The 17530-nt window shown below is 37.6% G+C and overlaps 1 protein-coding gene and 1 non-coding gene across 4 annotated transcripts; one reads left to right on the plus strand and one right to left on the minus strand.

Annotated features, from left to right (window-relative positions):
* Positions 1-1581: 1581 nt before the first annotated feature.
* EIF5A2 (eukaryotic translation initiation factor 5A2) lies at positions 1582-15760 on the plus strand. Of its 3 annotated transcripts, none has more exons than XM_027061454.2 (5): positions 1582-1719; positions 2411-2610; positions 3150-3254; positions 10102-10233; positions 10782-15760. In XM_027061454.2, the coding sequence occupies exons 2-5, from the start codon at positions 2446-2448 to the stop codon at positions 10839-10841; spliced, it is 462 nt and encodes a 153-aa protein (XP_026917255.1). In that variant the 5' UTR covers positions 1582-1719; positions 2411-2445; the 3' UTR covers positions 10842-15760. The 3 variants fall into 3 exon arrangements, with proteins under 3 accessions (XP_026917255.1, XP_026917256.1, XP_053077189.1); XM_027061455.2 differs by having other exon boundaries at positions 10102-10189; XM_053221214.1 differs by lacking the exon at positions 10782-15760 and adding an exon at positions 6008-6083 and having other exon boundaries at positions 10102-10166.
* LOC113600026 (small nucleolar RNA SNORA67) lies at positions 9656-9798 on the minus strand. The gene has a single exon (XR_003421005.1). It is a non-coding gene; the product is annotated as a small nucleolar RNA SNORA67 (small nucleolar RNA).
* Positions 15761-17530: the final 1770 nt, after the last annotated feature.

The raw sequence follows: 17530 nt of genomic DNA on the forward strand, positions 1-17530 counted from the left end.
AAACTTAACGTTAAGGGGCACCTGAGTGGCTCAGTCAGTTAAACGTCCAACTTCAGCTCAAGTCATGAGCTCAGGTTCCTGGGTTCCAGCCCTGCATTGGGTTCTGTGCTGACAGCTGGGAGCCTGGAGCCTGGCGCCTGCTTCAGATTCTGTGACTCCCTCTGTCTCTCTGTTTCTCCCCTGCTCATGCTCTCGCTCTCTCTCTCTCTCTCTCTCTCTCTCTCAAAAATAAATAAAGATGAAAAAAATTAAAAAAAAATAAATTTGGGGTTAAAAAACGGGTAACAGTTAAGATTAAAGGAATAATGCACATAAGACATTTTATGTCTACCTACTTGCATAAATACTCTTTACATACTAGCAATCATTCTAATAACATTAGACAGGGAAAGGTTAGACGGTGTAAGGAAAAGCAGAGTGGACTCATGAACCAGGGTTCTAATTCGACTCTTTCATATATTAGCTAGAGGCTGAATTCCGTTCATGGGAGTTCACTTTTTTATAATAAAGGTTGAATTCAACATATGTCAAATACCTGTGCAAACCATAGGGCCACATAGTAATGTGAGAACGTGACTGACTACTCAAAAGACAGCAATACAAAATTACAGGACCACATACTGGGGAGTATAGGTCACCTCCCCAAGGTAGAATGCAGTGCGTTGTGAAACGGAACACAAGGGGGCGCATCTCTTTTAAGAACCTTGGTCCTTAATCCTAGTCAAGTCTCTATTGGCTCCTGGTCTATTTTGAAGACAACCCAACAGCTCTACTGAGGTTTGAACATACCTCAAACTCAAATACCAATGCCAAGAGGAAAGAAGAGCCGAGTTTCTCAGAACTGGACTGGTCTGAGTTTCTGGACAGGACCGTGACGAAGGAAGGAGGTAGGCATTCACCATTCACCTTCACAACTCCGTAACAGCCTAGTGTGAAGAATGAGCTGGGTCATTTCACTGCTGTTATCTGGGTCGCAGATGTCTCAGGAGTTCCCACCCCAGAAGGCACTGCTGACCCTGCCCAGGCACCCAGTGGCAGTCACTGCCAGAACCTCATCACGGATGGCCGGGGTCCCCTGTGAGCCGACAGGTTAAAGCCGGTAATAAAATACTGCACTTGGGCTCTTCCTTGAGGAGCCAAGCGTGGTTTCGACCATCAACCTGAGCCAGAAGTTCGACCCCAAATCTCCTCCCACAACCACGCAGGGCACCCGTTGAATCCGTGTCCCTCACAGGGCCTGACAACTGTCACGTGACAACCACCACGCACCCGATGGCAGGGGCCACAGAACGCGTGGTTTGGCTCCTGTTAACTTCAACTTGGACCCGAGTGCAACCAACATAAAAGTTTGAGGTAGCAAGTTTCCTTGCTTTTAAGTTCACCCTCAGCAATCGGACTCCAAAAAGTGCTCCTCACGCCGGAAGTGCACTAATCCGCAGCACGTGGGGTTGCCAGGGCGCTCTTCACGTGACTGGGCGGGACCTCGTGAACATTGTAGCCAATGGTAGCCCGAGAGGGCGGTGCCTGTGACGCGCCGGGACCTATCCCGGAAGTGGGGCTGTGGTGGGGGCGGGAAAGGGCGGGGAGGCCGGGGTGTGGAAAGTGTGGCGGCCCCGCCCCGTCTCTTGGAACTGCCGGGGCCGCCACCGCTGCCGCCGCCGCAGCTGTAGGGGACCGGCGCCGGTGCGCAGGCAAAAGGAGCTCTTTCCCTGCTGAAAGGTGAAGACATGGGGAAAAGCTGGTAGGGCCGGGACCGGAGCGAGGCAGGGCCGGAGAAGGCGACCGGAGCCGAGTCCAAAACTAGGGAAGGAGGAAGGATGGATGGGGGAACGGAGGAGAGCGCGGGACCCGCCAGGGCTCAGGCCCTTGCGGGGCCGGGCCGGGCCGGGCCAAGGATGCCGGCAGGACAAGGGGGCGCCTGAGAGGCCGGGGCGACGGCGCCGCAGGCTGGAGGGCGGGGTGCACGCCTGCTGCCTGGGGGCCAGGTGCTGTGGACCAGGTCCTGTTATCCCCATCCTTGTCGGGGATGTGCGGCCTGGGCTGGGTCCCCCGCAGTGAGGATAAGGGCGGCGGCGGAGGGCCGGGTGGCGCGGCGCGGCGCTGTGCGGGAAGGTCGCCGGTTTCTCCTGCGGTGGGACGACGGGGGCCGAGATTTGCTGCTCCCCGCGCCGGTGAGTGCCCAGGGCGGGTATCCCCCACCCGCTAGGAGCTCATCTGCGACCTCCCTCCCTACCTCCCCACCAATGGATGGAAAAGTTTGTAGAGGCCGGAGTTAGAAGTGCCCCCTATTCTTTTGTGGGTGTTCTATAAATGAAAAAATAATAGATCCATGATGTTTGGTACGTAACCTGTCCGAAATTCCCTGCCTGCGTTCCCTTTGTTAAAAAGCAAACACAAACTTTTTGTGTAGTTCCCTGGGAAAAGCTAGCATCTCCCCAGCCCACCATGGCGGATGAAATTGATTTCACTACTGGAGATGCTGGGGCTTCCAGCACTTACCCAATGCAGTGCTCGGCCCTGCGCAAAAACGGCTTCGTGGTTCTCAAAGGACGACCATGCAAAATAGTGGAGATGTCAACTTCCAAAACTGGAAAGCACGGTCATGCCAAGGTAAGTGCCCTTCCAGGTCTCTCTTTGCGTTGGGGTTTTAATCATTTGAATTACAGTGCGGAACATGAGATTTCCATATTTATAACTTTGTAATAATCACAATTTTTTCTTCCCACAGTTACCGGGTGACCAGCTATTGCTTTGCATACTGAAATATAGCATTTCCTTTTGGGGCCCTTATAATGTTTCATTTAACTGGGAAATGAAACTTTCCTGAAATCCTAGTGACTTAGAATAATCTATTCAGATGAGAAAACGTGTTCTAACATAACTTCATTTTTCTTATGCATCTTATAATTGAATTACTGGACTATATATGATATTGGGTCTGGATATGTCATGATACTGTTTAGTTTGGTTCACTGCTTCTCAAGTCAATGACCACTACTTTTTTTTTTTTTTTAAGAAAATAAAATAAGATGACCTTGGAAGGAGAAAGAATCTGTCATAATCAGCTTTGGTATTGTGCTCTTGTGTATGTAATGAGTGATATACTTGGCAAAGATTAAACAGGTTTCCTGTTCTCCCTTTTCTGCTAGGTTCACCTTGTTGGAATTGATATTTTCACGGGCAAAAAGTATGAAGATATTTGTCCCTCTACTCACAACATGGATGTTCCAAATATTAAGAGAAATGATTATCAAGTGAGTACTAATTTCCTGTAAAATGCTGGTTGTTTCTTAAAGTTGCAAATATATTCTACTGTTAACTGTAATTTAACAAAACCTGGGAGTAGTTTTGTAGGTTTTTCTAACCAAATATTAGGCACCACTTATCCTAAAAATTGGAAAAATAGTGAGATTTAACACTTGTACCTTATCTATAATTATTGCTAATTTGCTATTTTTTTAACATTTTGAATTTTTAAAAAGTTGAACATGGCTTATTGTTTCTCAGATCAAGTGACTGCATTTTGTGACTGAATAAGTCCAATGTTTAGTAAAACTGCTCTTTGTTGTAAACTATTTCAAATGTAGAGTAACTCCCTCCCTGGTATTTTATTTCTTTTCACTTCTCAAACCTAAGACTTTATGAAGTCTTTGGGATTCATGTTCCACCAACCAAGTTTGTGTATTAATGAATGTGAGTTAGAATTTGGTATTCTTAAATAGGGAAGTCAGCCGAAAGCCATTAATATAAAAGATGAAGTACCTGGCCACTGCATACAGTAAAGAAAATACAAAACTATGTAATTGTTTTATTTACATTCAGTGACCATGCTGTGACCTTTTGTTAAATTATAGGTATAAACTTCCAAGTTTTAGTTCCAATTATATATTTGGATAGGTCATGTGTAATGATAACATTTTGTTGGTTTGGGAGAATTGATGGTAACCAAACCATTGACCTCATAGGATGTGGGAGCTCAGATTAATCATAACTAAAGTCTCTCTTGTAAGTCTTCAATCTCAGTGACAAGCATACCATATACAGAACTCTTTTCTGTTATATTTTACACAGTGAAAAATACAAGTGTGATACCTAGATTTTTTAAATTCATTTTAAACTGACTTCTTGCTATATCTTATATTGTATTATGTAATTTTTAGAGCATGTTACCTTCAGCTGCAATTCCCATATGACTTCCTTTTACTCTTTATTCACACATAATGTAAACATATTTTTACATAGTTTTAATCTAGTAAGTTTTATATTTTCATTTTCCCATTTATGAATATTTTCTAGGTTTCCTTGGAGTCTTTGTAGACATTTGAATTGTCTTATTATAATAATAGCGTATGGGCTTTTTTTTTTTTTTTTAATCGGGCAAATTTGGGTTTGGATCTAGTTCTGCCACTTTCTAGCTGGACAACCTTGGACAAATTATACAATCTCTCTGAGACTCAGTCTTCCCATCTACAAAGGAAGGATAATGTGAGGATTAAATGAGAAAATGTATACCGTAATTACCTCATAAGTAGATATGTACCAAAAAGTAGTCCTTTTCTGCTCCCCCTTTTCCTGTATAAAAATTCCATTTAATCATTCCATTATGCTTGGAGCACCTAATTTAGACATGGCTTATAGTGGGTGCTCAATAAACATTTGTTAAATGCATATGTGATTATTCATTGAAGTAAGGATAGTGCAGCTAAGGCTAAGCATAGACTTTTCTTTTGCCAAAAATGGATTTCTGTTTTTTTATCCTTAACATGTGAATGCTTTGAATATTCAATATTCATTATATACATTAATACACATTCAACATAGAATGCTTTTGCCTTTGAGTGTTTCAGAAAGACAGTATCAGTAATTCATATAATTACTACCATGATCAAATTAGTCAATCATTGGGGCACCTGGGTGATTGACTAATTGTAAAAAATATTGTGCTCTAGGCAAAGGCTCACTTACTTCGTTCCCTTTACCTTAGTCTAGGCCATGCTGTATCCCCAAATAAAACCCAAACCAAATTTTTCCTTTAAGTCTTTTCAGTCAGTTAAGCATCTGACTCTTGATTTCGGCTCAGGTCATGATCTCACCGTCGGGGCTCTGTGCTAATGGCTGGGAGCCTGCTTCGGATTCTCTCCCTCTCTCTCTCTGCCGCTCCCCCATGCACACACGATCTCTCTGTCTCTATCTCTCTCCCCCCCCCTCTCAAAAATAAATAAATATTTTAAAAAATTAGTCAATCATTGATTGGAGCTCCAGATTTAACATAAAGGAAAATTTAGTTTGGGTTTTATTTGGGGACACAGCAGGACCCAGACCAGGGTAAGGGGAAATGAGGTAAGTGATGCCCTTGCCTACAGCACAATTTTTTTTTTTTAAGTTTATTTATTTTGAGAAAGAGAGAGAGAGAGAATCCCAAGCAGGCTCTGTGATATCAGCACAGAGCCTGACTCAGGGTTTCATCCCATGAACAGTGAGATCATGACCTGAGCCGAAATCAGAAGTGGGACATTTAACCGACTAAGCCACCTAAAAGGAAAAATCAGTAGTTCAAATTTTGTCTTTATTTAAAATTTTGATACTTTGTTCATCATGGAATTTTTGTATTAATTTTAGTTTTAAAATATGTGATCACTGATGAGTTTTTTTGGTGCCACCTTAAATTTTGCACTCAGAACAAGTGCTTCACTTTCCTCATCCTAGTGTCAGCTTATGGTATGTAGTCTGTACTGGATCATGGATAAGAGAATGACTCATGCCAGATAGGCTGGGTCCAAATCCTTACTTTAACACTTACTAATTACGTGACCTTGGTTGGCAAGTTATTTAACCTCTTGCCTTTTTTTCATTATTTATAAAGTGAAGATAAGAATAGTAAACCTCACAGGAGGTTTAGTTAGTTAATACTTAGAACAGTGCCTTGCATCGTAAGTACTCAGTGATCATACCCCTTTGTTATCAAGTCACCATATAATACTTATTTCTGTTCATTTAAAAAATTTAGCTCTGTGGGCCTTTTCAGTTATATTTATTGTGCTGTGGTGGTCTTCATGCACGTATCCATGCCAAATATGTACAAGGTATGAACCTGGAATTGGGAGGAAATAGTTTCTATCAAAGACAATATTGGAACAATTGATAAATTTTTATATGGACTATATATTAAATAATATTTTTAGCAATATTACATTTCCTAATTAAAAAAATAAGTTGGTTATATAAGAATTTGTCTTTTTTGGGAAAGAAAAAAAATTTGTCTTTCTTGCTAAAGAATCATGATTTTTGAAACGTACTCAAATGGTTTAGTAAAAAGAAGAAAAGAACAAGAATGTATATTCTATGTATTTTATGTATTCATATATACATAAATGCACATGTGGTTAAATGTTAATGGGTGAATCAAGGGGAAAAATATGGGATTTTGATGTATTGTTTTTGTAACTTTACTGTATATCTGAAATTTTAAAATTAATTTGTGTAAGAAGATCAAATAATTTTCATTATTTAATTTTACTTTTCTACAGTTTTATTTTTGAAAATTTTAATTTTATTTCATATAGCAATTTATTTTAATAAGATGTTTAATTTTTTAAAATGTTGTTTTACTAGAGATTTTATAATGTCTATACATATTTTATTTGAAATGCTTTATATTTCATCCCACAGTTTAACTGATGAATTCTTAACTCTTTAAAAATAAAATACCACCATTATATAAATAAATATCAAAGTATCAGTAGTATTATTTGACTTTTATGTTTCAGTCACTAATGGCAGTGGGAACCTTTAATTCTCGAAATAGACAAGTTCTACTTCAGGGAATTGCTAAAAGAGCCAAAATCAAAAAGATCTGCCTTGTAAGCCTGTGGCTATTTAGAATTATATAATAAATGATGTTGGAAAAACTGGACAGCCACATGCAAAAGAATAAAACTAGATTATCTTACACCATATACAAACATTAACTCAAAATTGGTTAAAGACTTAAATATAATTCCTGAAACCACAAAACTAGAAGAAAACATTTGTGGTAAGCTTCTTGACATTGGTCTTGGCATTACATTTTTGGTTCTGACACCGAAAGCAAAGGCAGCAAAAGCAAAAATAAATGAGTGGGACTACATCAAACTAAAATGCTTCTGTACAGCAAAGGAAACCATCAACAAGATGAAAAGGCAACCTACTGAATGGGAGAAAATATTTGCAAATCATATATCTGATAAGGGGTTAATGTCCAAAATATATAAAGAACTCAATAGCAAAAAAAAAAAAAAAAAAAAAAACCCAAGCAATTTGATTAAAAAATGGGCAGAGGATCAAAACAAACTTTTCCAAAGAAGATACACAGATGGCCAACAGGTACCTGAGAAGATATTCGACATCACTAATTAACAGGGAAATTCAAATCAAAACCACAATGAGATATCATTTCATACATGTTAGAATGGTTATTATCAAAAAGACAAAAAGTGACAATTATTGGAAAAGATCTGGAGAAAAAGGAACTTCTTGGACTGTTGGTGGGAATTTAAATTGGTATAGTCACTATATAAAACAGTATGGAGGTTCCTCAAAAAATAAAAGTAGAACTATCATAATGATCAGCTATACCACTTTCGGGTATGAAAACACTAATTTCAAAAGCTATATGCACCCAGATGTTCATTGCAGCATTGTTTACAGTAGCCAAGATATAGAAACTGCCTAAATGTCCTTTAATGGATAAAGGAATAAAGAAGATGTGGTATACATATACAACTGATTACTACTTTGTCATGAAAAAAAGGAAATGTTGACATTTGCAACAACCTGGATGGAACTTGAAGATATTATGCTAAGAGAAATAAGTCAGAGAGAGAAAAATAAATACTGTATTATTTCACTTCTATGTGGAATGTAAAAAACAAGTGAACAAAAACAAAACAAAACTTATAGAGCAGATTGGTGGTTGGTTTTTAGAGATGAAGGGGATTGGAGAATGAGTGAAATGGGTAAAGGAGGTCAATTGTATGGTGATGGATGGTAACTAGACTTATTTTGGTGATCACTTTGTAGTGTATACAACGATTGGTACAATAAAAAAAACTACACTTCTGCCTCAACCTCCTTGTTTCCCACTCCTCTCCCAACTACCTCACAAATGTTTGAGTGATGTAAAGATGAATTAAAAGGATTTGTAGTTGCTTAGAGGATGCTTTTTGTTTTTGAGGTTTTAGACGTGTGCAAAAGCTGAAATCTGATGAGATATCTGTGGGAAGCCATAGCCAGATTTGGTAGTGCCATAGAGAGGAGCTTTGAAATCTACCTCTATGGTAGGTTTGTGTTACAAACAGTAACACAAAGCAGTAAAGGGGAGTAAGGACCAAATCTTCAACTCCTTTTGTGTTTGTCAATGTTAGCATCTGGTATTCCAAACAATTGCCTTTTATAAAATCTGTTAGAAGTCTAGGCACCTGTTGCTGGATGGCAGGATAGTTCTATTTTTGTTTTTTGAGGAGCCTCCATACTGTTCTCCAGAGTGGAAGTGGCTGTACCAGTTTGCATTCCCCCCAGTAGTCACTTATATGTGGAATTTCAGAAACAAAACAGATATGGGAAGGCAGTGGGGGGGAGAGAAGAGACTGAGGACTGATGGAAGGGGGTGGGAGATGGGCTGGATGGGTGAAGGGCATCAAGGAGGGCACTTGTGATGAGCACTGTGTGTTGTATTTAAGTGATAAATCACTGAATTCTACTGAAACCAGTACTACACTATACATTAACTAAAATTTAAATAAACTTAAAGAAATCTAGACATACTGTATATGCTTCTAGAATAAATAAGTACAGCCTGGCTATTTCATCATTCCTGTAATAAAAAAAAAAATCAGGACTATCAAAACTGTGTCTCTTTGTAGGTTAGACTGGGTTTGTTTCATTAATGTCATCAACAAGCAAATGTTTGTCTTTAAAAAAAACCTAACGTTAATAGTAAACTGGACACCAAAAGTTTTCTACAGAATTTTGTTCATAATCAAATTATAAGACACATTGTAATCATGGAAAACTAAAATTAACTTTATGCCCATTAATAGGAAAATAGTTAAATCAGTTACAATCTATTTATGCAGCTGTGAAGTAGTTAAAGAGACTGAGGTAGGCCTATAGTTTCCAATTTGGAAAGATTGCTAAGACATACTGTTAAGTGAAAACAACTTGCTGAAAAATACCTGTAATATCCCATTTATGTTTTTTTGACACAAAAAGTGACATTGATTCAAAGAAAAGAAAAAAACCTGACAAGATGTCTATCCCATGGCTCCCTTCCCTCCCCACTCCTGCTCCTCTTCAGCTCCCAGGGCCTGAATCCTGGATAGGGCTAGGTAACAGGACAGCCCTTCAGATGAGGTCAGCAACATTGACAAGCATCTCCTCAATTGAGGATCTGTGGAAGGTCTCGATATCTCAAAGAGTCCTCCTGTCTTCTTCTGTCACCATGTTAAGGGCCACACCCTTATGGCCAAATCGTCCACCAGGACCAACTCTATGGATAGTTTCCCCTGTTGGTGGGAAGGTCATAGTTGATGACTAAAGAAACCTGATGCATATCAATGCCTCTGGTCTAGGTCAAGGGCTTAAGAAGACACAACCTATCCAGAAAGGGTTGAAGTATACGTGTAGGCAGCCAAAGGAAGGCAAAGGAGACAAACATCCCCTTCCCTCCAACAACCTAAGACATGTCAGATTTTTTTCCAAGTTACTAATTTCCTGAAGAGGGACATGAGCAGACCCCATGTAGACAGAATCACCTTGGATTCTCATTTATTTTTTCTAAAGCAACTATATTTGTATTGTGCACATACACATAAATGCTTCAGGGCATATTAGAGAGAGAGAGAGAGAGAGAGTTGGGGGAACGTGGTGTGCAGGAAGGAGTGAACTTATACTTTTAGTCTATACATCTTTTATGGTTTTGTATGTTTAGCATTATTTAAGCTCAGAATATATTAACGTATTACTGTGTACTTGTACAAATTAATGTGGATTGCAACTTAACTATGTAAATATTACAAAGTGATATAATCTAATCACTGCAAATGATATAATTTCTTTTAATAGCTGATATGTATTCAGGATGGTTACTTATCCCTGCTGACAGAAACCGGTGAAGTTCGTGAGGATCTTAAGCTGCCAGAAGGTGAACTAGGTAAAGAAATAGAAGGAAAATACAATGCAGGTGAAGATGTACAGGTAAAGACCTAAGGGGAGATTGCTTTTTATAAGAACTGTGGCATAAACTAGTTAGCAAAAAATGGCAAATATGAAATGTAGTTTTTAAATACTGCTCTATGAGACGGTTTTCCCATGATACCCCGAGAGGTCCATTACCAAAGAAAGTATCAAAGTTCACTTTTTGCTAAGCAGACATTGCCAACCCCAAATTTGTTTTGAAGACCAGCACCTGAGCTATGAAAGATAAGAAAAGATGGTATGGGAATACTAAAGCGTGAAGGTGATTTACTCTTTGTCTTTGCTATGACTCTCAGAAGTATGACATCTGATAAGTATTGAGACATTCATAGCTCTTATTCTTCCTGTTTCCTGGAAGTCACCTTAAAAACCACAGTTTGAGAAATTTTACTTTGGAAAACTATAAAGAAAGTAGGTTATCTGGTCTTGGAATACCTCTTTCCAAAGTCAGCATGTATAAAATATCCACAAATATCCAGTATATAATAACATATCTTATGTATGTATTGCCTTCTGAATAACTTTTTGCCTGCATTTTTCCCTTCTAGGTGTCTGTTATGTGTGCAATGAGTGAAGAATATGCTGTAGCCATAAAGCCCTGCAAATAAATGGGAACATCAGGCATGAGCAAAATGTTAGGTCTGGATCAACCACAGATCTAAAGTTTGGGTCTAAGTTGTCACCAAAGCTATGGCCTTCATAAGCCACCTCATTTTTTTAAATTGTTTTGAAATTGTACTCAGTTTTGTAGGCAATTGGTAATTTAAAATCATCAAGTTTGTAATTCTTTTTTTTTTTTTTTAATTTTGTAGGTGTCTTTCCTATAACTTTCCTGTGGTTTTCAGTGAGTACAAGAAATAGATAAGATGGCTTCAGCAGAGATGATTTGTCTGAGCAAATCATTCCTGAATTTTAGTTGATAGATAAACCAGGGCTTAAAATCAGACAATGTAGCATCTAGTGGTATCAAAGTACCACATTTAAGTTGAATTGTTCTGCATTAATTTCAGACCTAATATAGAATGAGTTGATTATGGATTGGAATTGTCACAGTTTCAGCCTGTGTGTGGCAAGCACAAATCCTTAACCAAAAATCATGTTATCAAAAAGTGTCAGTTTTCTTAGTAGGCATGTGCAGCCACCTGTATTACCTCAGTCATACTTTCCTTTGCCAAATTGTTGCAAGACTAAACATAACCTTATATGTAGTGATTTTGCTACCTGCTCATAGTTGACAGACATTGAACTATAGGTTGACTGTTATTAGCAAGTCAGATTACAAAGGACGAGTCTACAGGGGACAGTGGCAAAGGGGATTGGTTAGGTTTTTACTTGAGGCCTGTGTAACTGGCATAAAAATAGAAAGTTTCTTTCTAGTTATGTTTTTGCTTTTTGTTCTCTCTCTGTATTTAAAGGAGTGACCTGTTTTATAGGATGCTATGCAGCGCTCTTTATCAATATGTTGAATAAATTGTTGGTATTTATAGTAGTCCCTCCTTTCCAACCATTTTTAAGTACACTTTTTGGCATTAAAATATTTAGTTGTCCAGCAAAACTGGATATTCTTTAAATTGATTTGGAATATTTGTTAAATTTATGTACACTTTTTCTAAAGTGAATTGAAAGTGCATCATGGAGCAAGAGTTACTTTCTGTGATGATTATTTTTCTTACTTTGAGAAGTACATATATTTTTTTCTGATTGTTATGTACTTAATTCGGTTACCAGTGTGAAACATAACTAGGAAAGAATTCTAAAAACTGAATAATTTTAAAAAGTGTTTTAGGTGACTCAGCTACATTTCTCTTCGTATATCTTATTTCCAGGATTCTAGACACTGTCACAGGGTTTGCAAGGACCTTTGACTTAAAAACAATCATTATATTGAAATTAAACTTAGAACAAAATCACTACTTCAGTAATCATTCTCTAAGACTGATTATGAGACCTTTCTCATCATGCCTTGACCTCTGAAAGACCTTTGTTCCTATCATCTGGAGGAAAACATATATGATGCTGTAACCGATCTAATCAGTAACTAAAAATAGCATTAGGCACTTGATCTTAGCCAAAAGGCCGAGAAGCAATACTGAAAATAGTATTAGGAACAGAAGATCCCAAAGGTTTAGTTACTTAATTTGTGCACATTTTTAAACCTTGTATAGGCCTCAGCAAACCCATTTGGAGAAGAAAACAGGATACTTAAGAGAAATGCAAGGAGAATTCTAAAGCACAAGAAATACAGAGGTTATAGTTAACCATTTTAGCATAACATCTTAGCTTTTGCCCATCTGAAGCACAATTAGGAATTAGGCTAAATTCTTTCCAGTATTCCATCTAAGTATCTACTTCATACTGCTCTAGTGTTTTAGTTGTCTGTTCTGTGCGTTTTACTTGTTACTGGTTGGCATTGTTATCCACAGGAATTCCAGGAAGTTCTCAATCTGTGCTGCTTGCTGGTCACTCACATGACCCCAGTTAACCATACTAGTGTTCTGGTTTACTGTTAATTCTGGATTAGCATGCCCTTGTTGTTCCTAACTTGTCAAACTTCACATAAATACATTTCAATTGTGAGGTAAGCATATGTGAATTATAATGCATCTCTATCTTCATACCTTGAATGGCAAAAGCTATTTATGCATAAATATTTTAAGTACCATAATGAAATGTAAATACTCTTCTGATATATAAGTATAAGTATAGATTTTAAAGATATGGGACTGTTTATTTTCACATAAGTCAGTACATGTTTCTCTAGAACAAAATATTTCATTTAGTAAAGCTTTATAAATTGTATTAAAAGGAAGCAGGTAAACGTATTTTTTAACATAGAACAGCAGTAACTTCATTCTTTTTGACATCAGAAATATTAAAAGTTGATTCCTAGTATTTGTTGTACTTTTTTGTAGCAAATGTTAAATATCACAGGTTACCATGTATAGAGTGTAGACTGTCATGTTGATAGATTATACGATGATACACCATTTTTGTCGGCAGGCATTTCACCAATTTGTATACAATATTAACAAGTGGAATATTTGTTTCTTTCTAGAGCAACATATTTTATTTCTACTGTGAAGACTTTGTTATACCTTATTTGCTACTACAAAGTTGAATACCCTCTGAAATAGATCAAATCATTGCTACTTTGACTTAGCATTTGCGTCATAAACATAATTATGATGTTTCATTCTCCCCTCCAAGGGCTGTCTGTCACTTGAAATTGTTGCTAACCAAGCTCTTGAATCCGTTACCATTTATGGTACAAAATTCTGTACCAATGCTTTATAACAATTACCAAAACTCTCCTGCAGCCAGAGCATGATATCTTTAATAGGAGATGCTATAATAAAATGTTTAGGCTATAAAATTTGGGGACACAATTTTTCATTATAGCACAATGTGGAGTGTGTGCATATGCACACCCAGCTTTGTATGTTTGTTCTTTTTACAAAGTCCTTTCAACTCTTAAAAGTACTGTAGTCTGGTAGTGCCTCAAATGTTGTGACTTTTTTTTTTTAATTTACAACTTTTCCAGAATTTGTTTTTGTAACTTTAAAGTTTCTCAATTAGATTATTTCTAGTTGAGCTGTAATTTGAATGCATTGTTCTCAGGGCTGTTTGTGCTAAGAGCTGAAGTTGCATTATTTTAAAGCTGCCTGAAAGTATATTGCCAAATTTTCCCAAATTGTCATACAATGATAACATGCAAATAAAAATCCTTAACATCAAAATACTTAACCTAAGTATTAAAACAAAATGGGAACATTGATAACATCTATACTGAAATCTTGCCATATAGTTTTCATTGTAGAATAGACTTTGGTAGTCTTATCTTAGAACCCAAACCTTAATGATCTATCTGAAAGCATTTCTTTGGCATGGACCCCAAAGATAGTTTTTAGAGCCAGACAAATAGGTAGTGGTTCTCAAACATATCTAGGGACAACAGATCAAAAATTCATAATGCTCTTTGGGTACATGAAAATGTTTACATACTGAATTCTATAATATGAACCACAAACAAATTTACTATGAGAAAATATGGCTCTTAAGCAGTATAAGAGCAAACTCTGAGCATATTTCCATAAACCGTATGTTATATTGAACTGATCAACAGTTGAAAATTTTCTAACTTTACTTAGGCATAATATTTTATAGTTTTTAAGCCTTTTTTTCTCCTAGCATTCAGACAAGTAATAGACAACAAAGGCTTATGAAAAATTTATTGTGGAAAATCTTAAAATTGAGAAAATTCAATCTATTAACTTTAATCTATTAAATTTGTTTTCTCTGAACTGGATATATGGCATCATTATTTGATTTTAGCGGGAACATTTGGATTTAGCTTATGGAACACAGATGTTCTGTGAGAACATGACTTGAAGTCACTATATAATTTAATGTTTCTCCATTAAGTATACATCTGAACATCAACTTAACTACCAAGTGAGGTCAAGTGCCTGAAAAGTGCTATCTACATCTAATTAGCATGTTTTCCTTGTGTGAAAGAGGCATCTTATAGCAATGCATATCGAGCTTTCTTTCACCTGCTAGAAACATACTTGTTGCCAAACTTTACCAACCACTACTATTCCTCTCGCCTTAGAATTGGATGAAACCTATTTTACAATTGAGAGAGAGGTTATTTTATTTATATGAAGTCCCTAAAACTATTTCTTGGTATTGGTAGACTTAGGTTCATCTTAGTTCATGATTGTATTTTTTAAAAACTCTGGACACCAAACTATATTCAGTGATGACTGTACAGCTTGTCATAAGTCATAATTGTGATCTTTCTTGAAAGGAATTCTTTATTATGGTTAATACCTACTATAAATGAGCACTCTTGTGCTTGTTACAAAATACAATGCCCATTACTAGTTCTATGCTAGTATAATGAAAATGGCTAGTTCCATATTATCATGTACTTGTGTTCTCCTCTCCAAAAAGGAAATAGTTGAAATGGCATTGTCTAATCCAGTGGCACTTTATTAGTAATACATTTTTATTTGTCTTAGGTACAGGAGAATTCTTGCTTTTATCTACAGAGACTCATGTTTTCGCTAAAACTTTAAAATTATAAGATATGTAGTATGAGTATTATAATTGTGTATTTTACATCTCAAAAATGGGTAAAATTCAAATGTCTTTGGGTATACTAAATTATTAAAATCCTTTACATTGTAGATGATATACATCAATTATAACTTTTTGTTACATTAAAATATATTTGTCTGGTAACTTCATCAGCTATATTAAATAAACATAAAGTTAACTTAACAGCCTGCCCTATTCTTGTACATATACATTCCTAAAACCATTTTTATGCTAGAAAATAGTATGGGGACGCCTGGGTTGCTCAGTCGGTTAAGCTTCTGACTTCGGCTCAGGTCATGATCTTATGATTCGTGGGTTCAAGCCCCGCGTCAGGCTCTGTGCCCAGAGCTCGGAGCCTGGAGCCTGCTCCGGATTCTGTGTCTCCCTCTCTCTGCCCCTCCCCTGCTTGTGCTCTGTCTCTTTCTCTCTCAAAAATAAATAAACATTCAAAAACTTTTTTAGAAAATAAAAGAAAATAGTATGTATTTATGAGTTGATCACTGTTAAAAGAAAATCTAACTTATTTTTACTGTGTTTTTATATTCTGGATCCTTACTAGACAGTACTCTAGCTTTATGGCTGGGAATGGTAATTTTTACGTTTTAGTTCCAGATTTAGGTATAGTTTTGTTTTCATTTTAAAATTTTTAATAGTTTTAAAATATGTAAAATAGCCCCATGGTTCAAAATTCTGTAATTACAAGAGTAAAAACATCTTTCCATCTTCATCCTTTTCCTTGCATTCTTCCAGAGATCTTTAATGCAAGGGCAATTAATGGTTCCTCCCCTACCCCTGACCTTCCCAGTGTCTGAGGTGTTCCTTCCCTACCAGCATTGCTGTTCTCTTTCCCCAGTGATGTGAATGGTGTGATGAGTCCCTGAAACAAACCCTTCATCCTTTTTCCAATTCTGTGTGTAATCAACACCATGTGGACATTTTCATCCCTAGATGGCTCAACCCTTTTTTCCTTTTACACACTGTACCATTCTAGAACACCTCTCACTCCCTGACATTTGAGCCATGCCAGGACTACCATGGCAGTTGTGACCTCGTATCCATAACTAGTATTGCTGATATCCATAACCTTCCAAAATCAGCAAGATAAGTGTGCAGTAAGAGAAGCACCAGTTTAGAGTCTTCCAGCTCTCAGCCCCACTCTTTTATTGCCATTTGCAAATACCAGTAGCCTAGGCTCCCAGAGGGAGGCATGGGAGGGGGAAAAAGCATGAAAAGACTAATTATTTGTTATGTGTCAGCCTATCTTAATCCCTCCTCCATCCCCAACCTTTTAATTAAACATTCTATCCAAATAGGAGGTGTCCTGTGGAATTGCCACATTTAGAACTCAGGCTGCCTATCTAAAGTATGTGTTCCACTGGGAATTTAAAACATCTACAGGCAGGGGAGCCTGGGTGGCTCAGTCAGTTAAGCATACGATTCTTGGTTTAGGCTCAGGTCATGATCTCACGGTTCATGAGATCCAGCCTCAAACCCCATGTCAGGCTCTGCACTGACAGTGTGGAGCCTGCTTGGGATACTCTCTCTGCTCCTTCCCGTTCACACTCTTTCTCTCTCCCAAAAGAAATAAACATTAAAAATAAACAAAAATAACATCTACAGGCATACCTCAGATTGCAGGTTTGGTTCCAGACCACTGCAAGAAAGTGAATATTGAAACAAAGTGGGTCAGGTGAATTTTTTTGTTTCCTAGTGCATAGAAAAGTTACATTTACACTATATACTGTAGTCTATTAAATGTGCAGTCACATATGTCCTAAAAGATAATGTACACACACGAATTAAAAAATATTGCAAAATGGGCTATGTGGGTGACTCAGTTAAGCGTCCGGCTTCCGACTCCCAGTCAGGTCATGATCTCCTGGTCCATGAGTTCGAGCCCTGTGTCGGGCTCTGTGCTGACAACTCAGAGCCCGGAGCCTGCTTCAGATTCTGTGTCTCCCTCTCTCTCTGCCCCTCACCGCTCATGCTCTCTGTCTCTCAAAAATAAATAAACATTAAAAAAATACTGCAAAAAAATGCTAACCCTCATCTGAGTTGTCAGCAAGTCAATCTTTTTGTTGGTAGATGTTTTTCTCTTGATGTTGATGACTACTGACTGGTCAGGGTGGTGGTTGCTGGAGGTTCGGAGGCTATGGCAATTTCTTAAAATAAGGCAACAATGAAATTTGCTGCA

Source organism: Acinonyx jubatus, chromosome C2 (assembly GCF_027475565.1).
Source record: "Acinonyx jubatus isolate Ajub_Pintada_27869175 chromosome C2, VMU_Ajub_asm_v1.0, whole genome shotgun sequence".
Lineage (NCBI taxonomy): Eukaryota > Metazoa > Chordata > Mammalia > Carnivora > Felidae > Acinonyx > Acinonyx jubatus.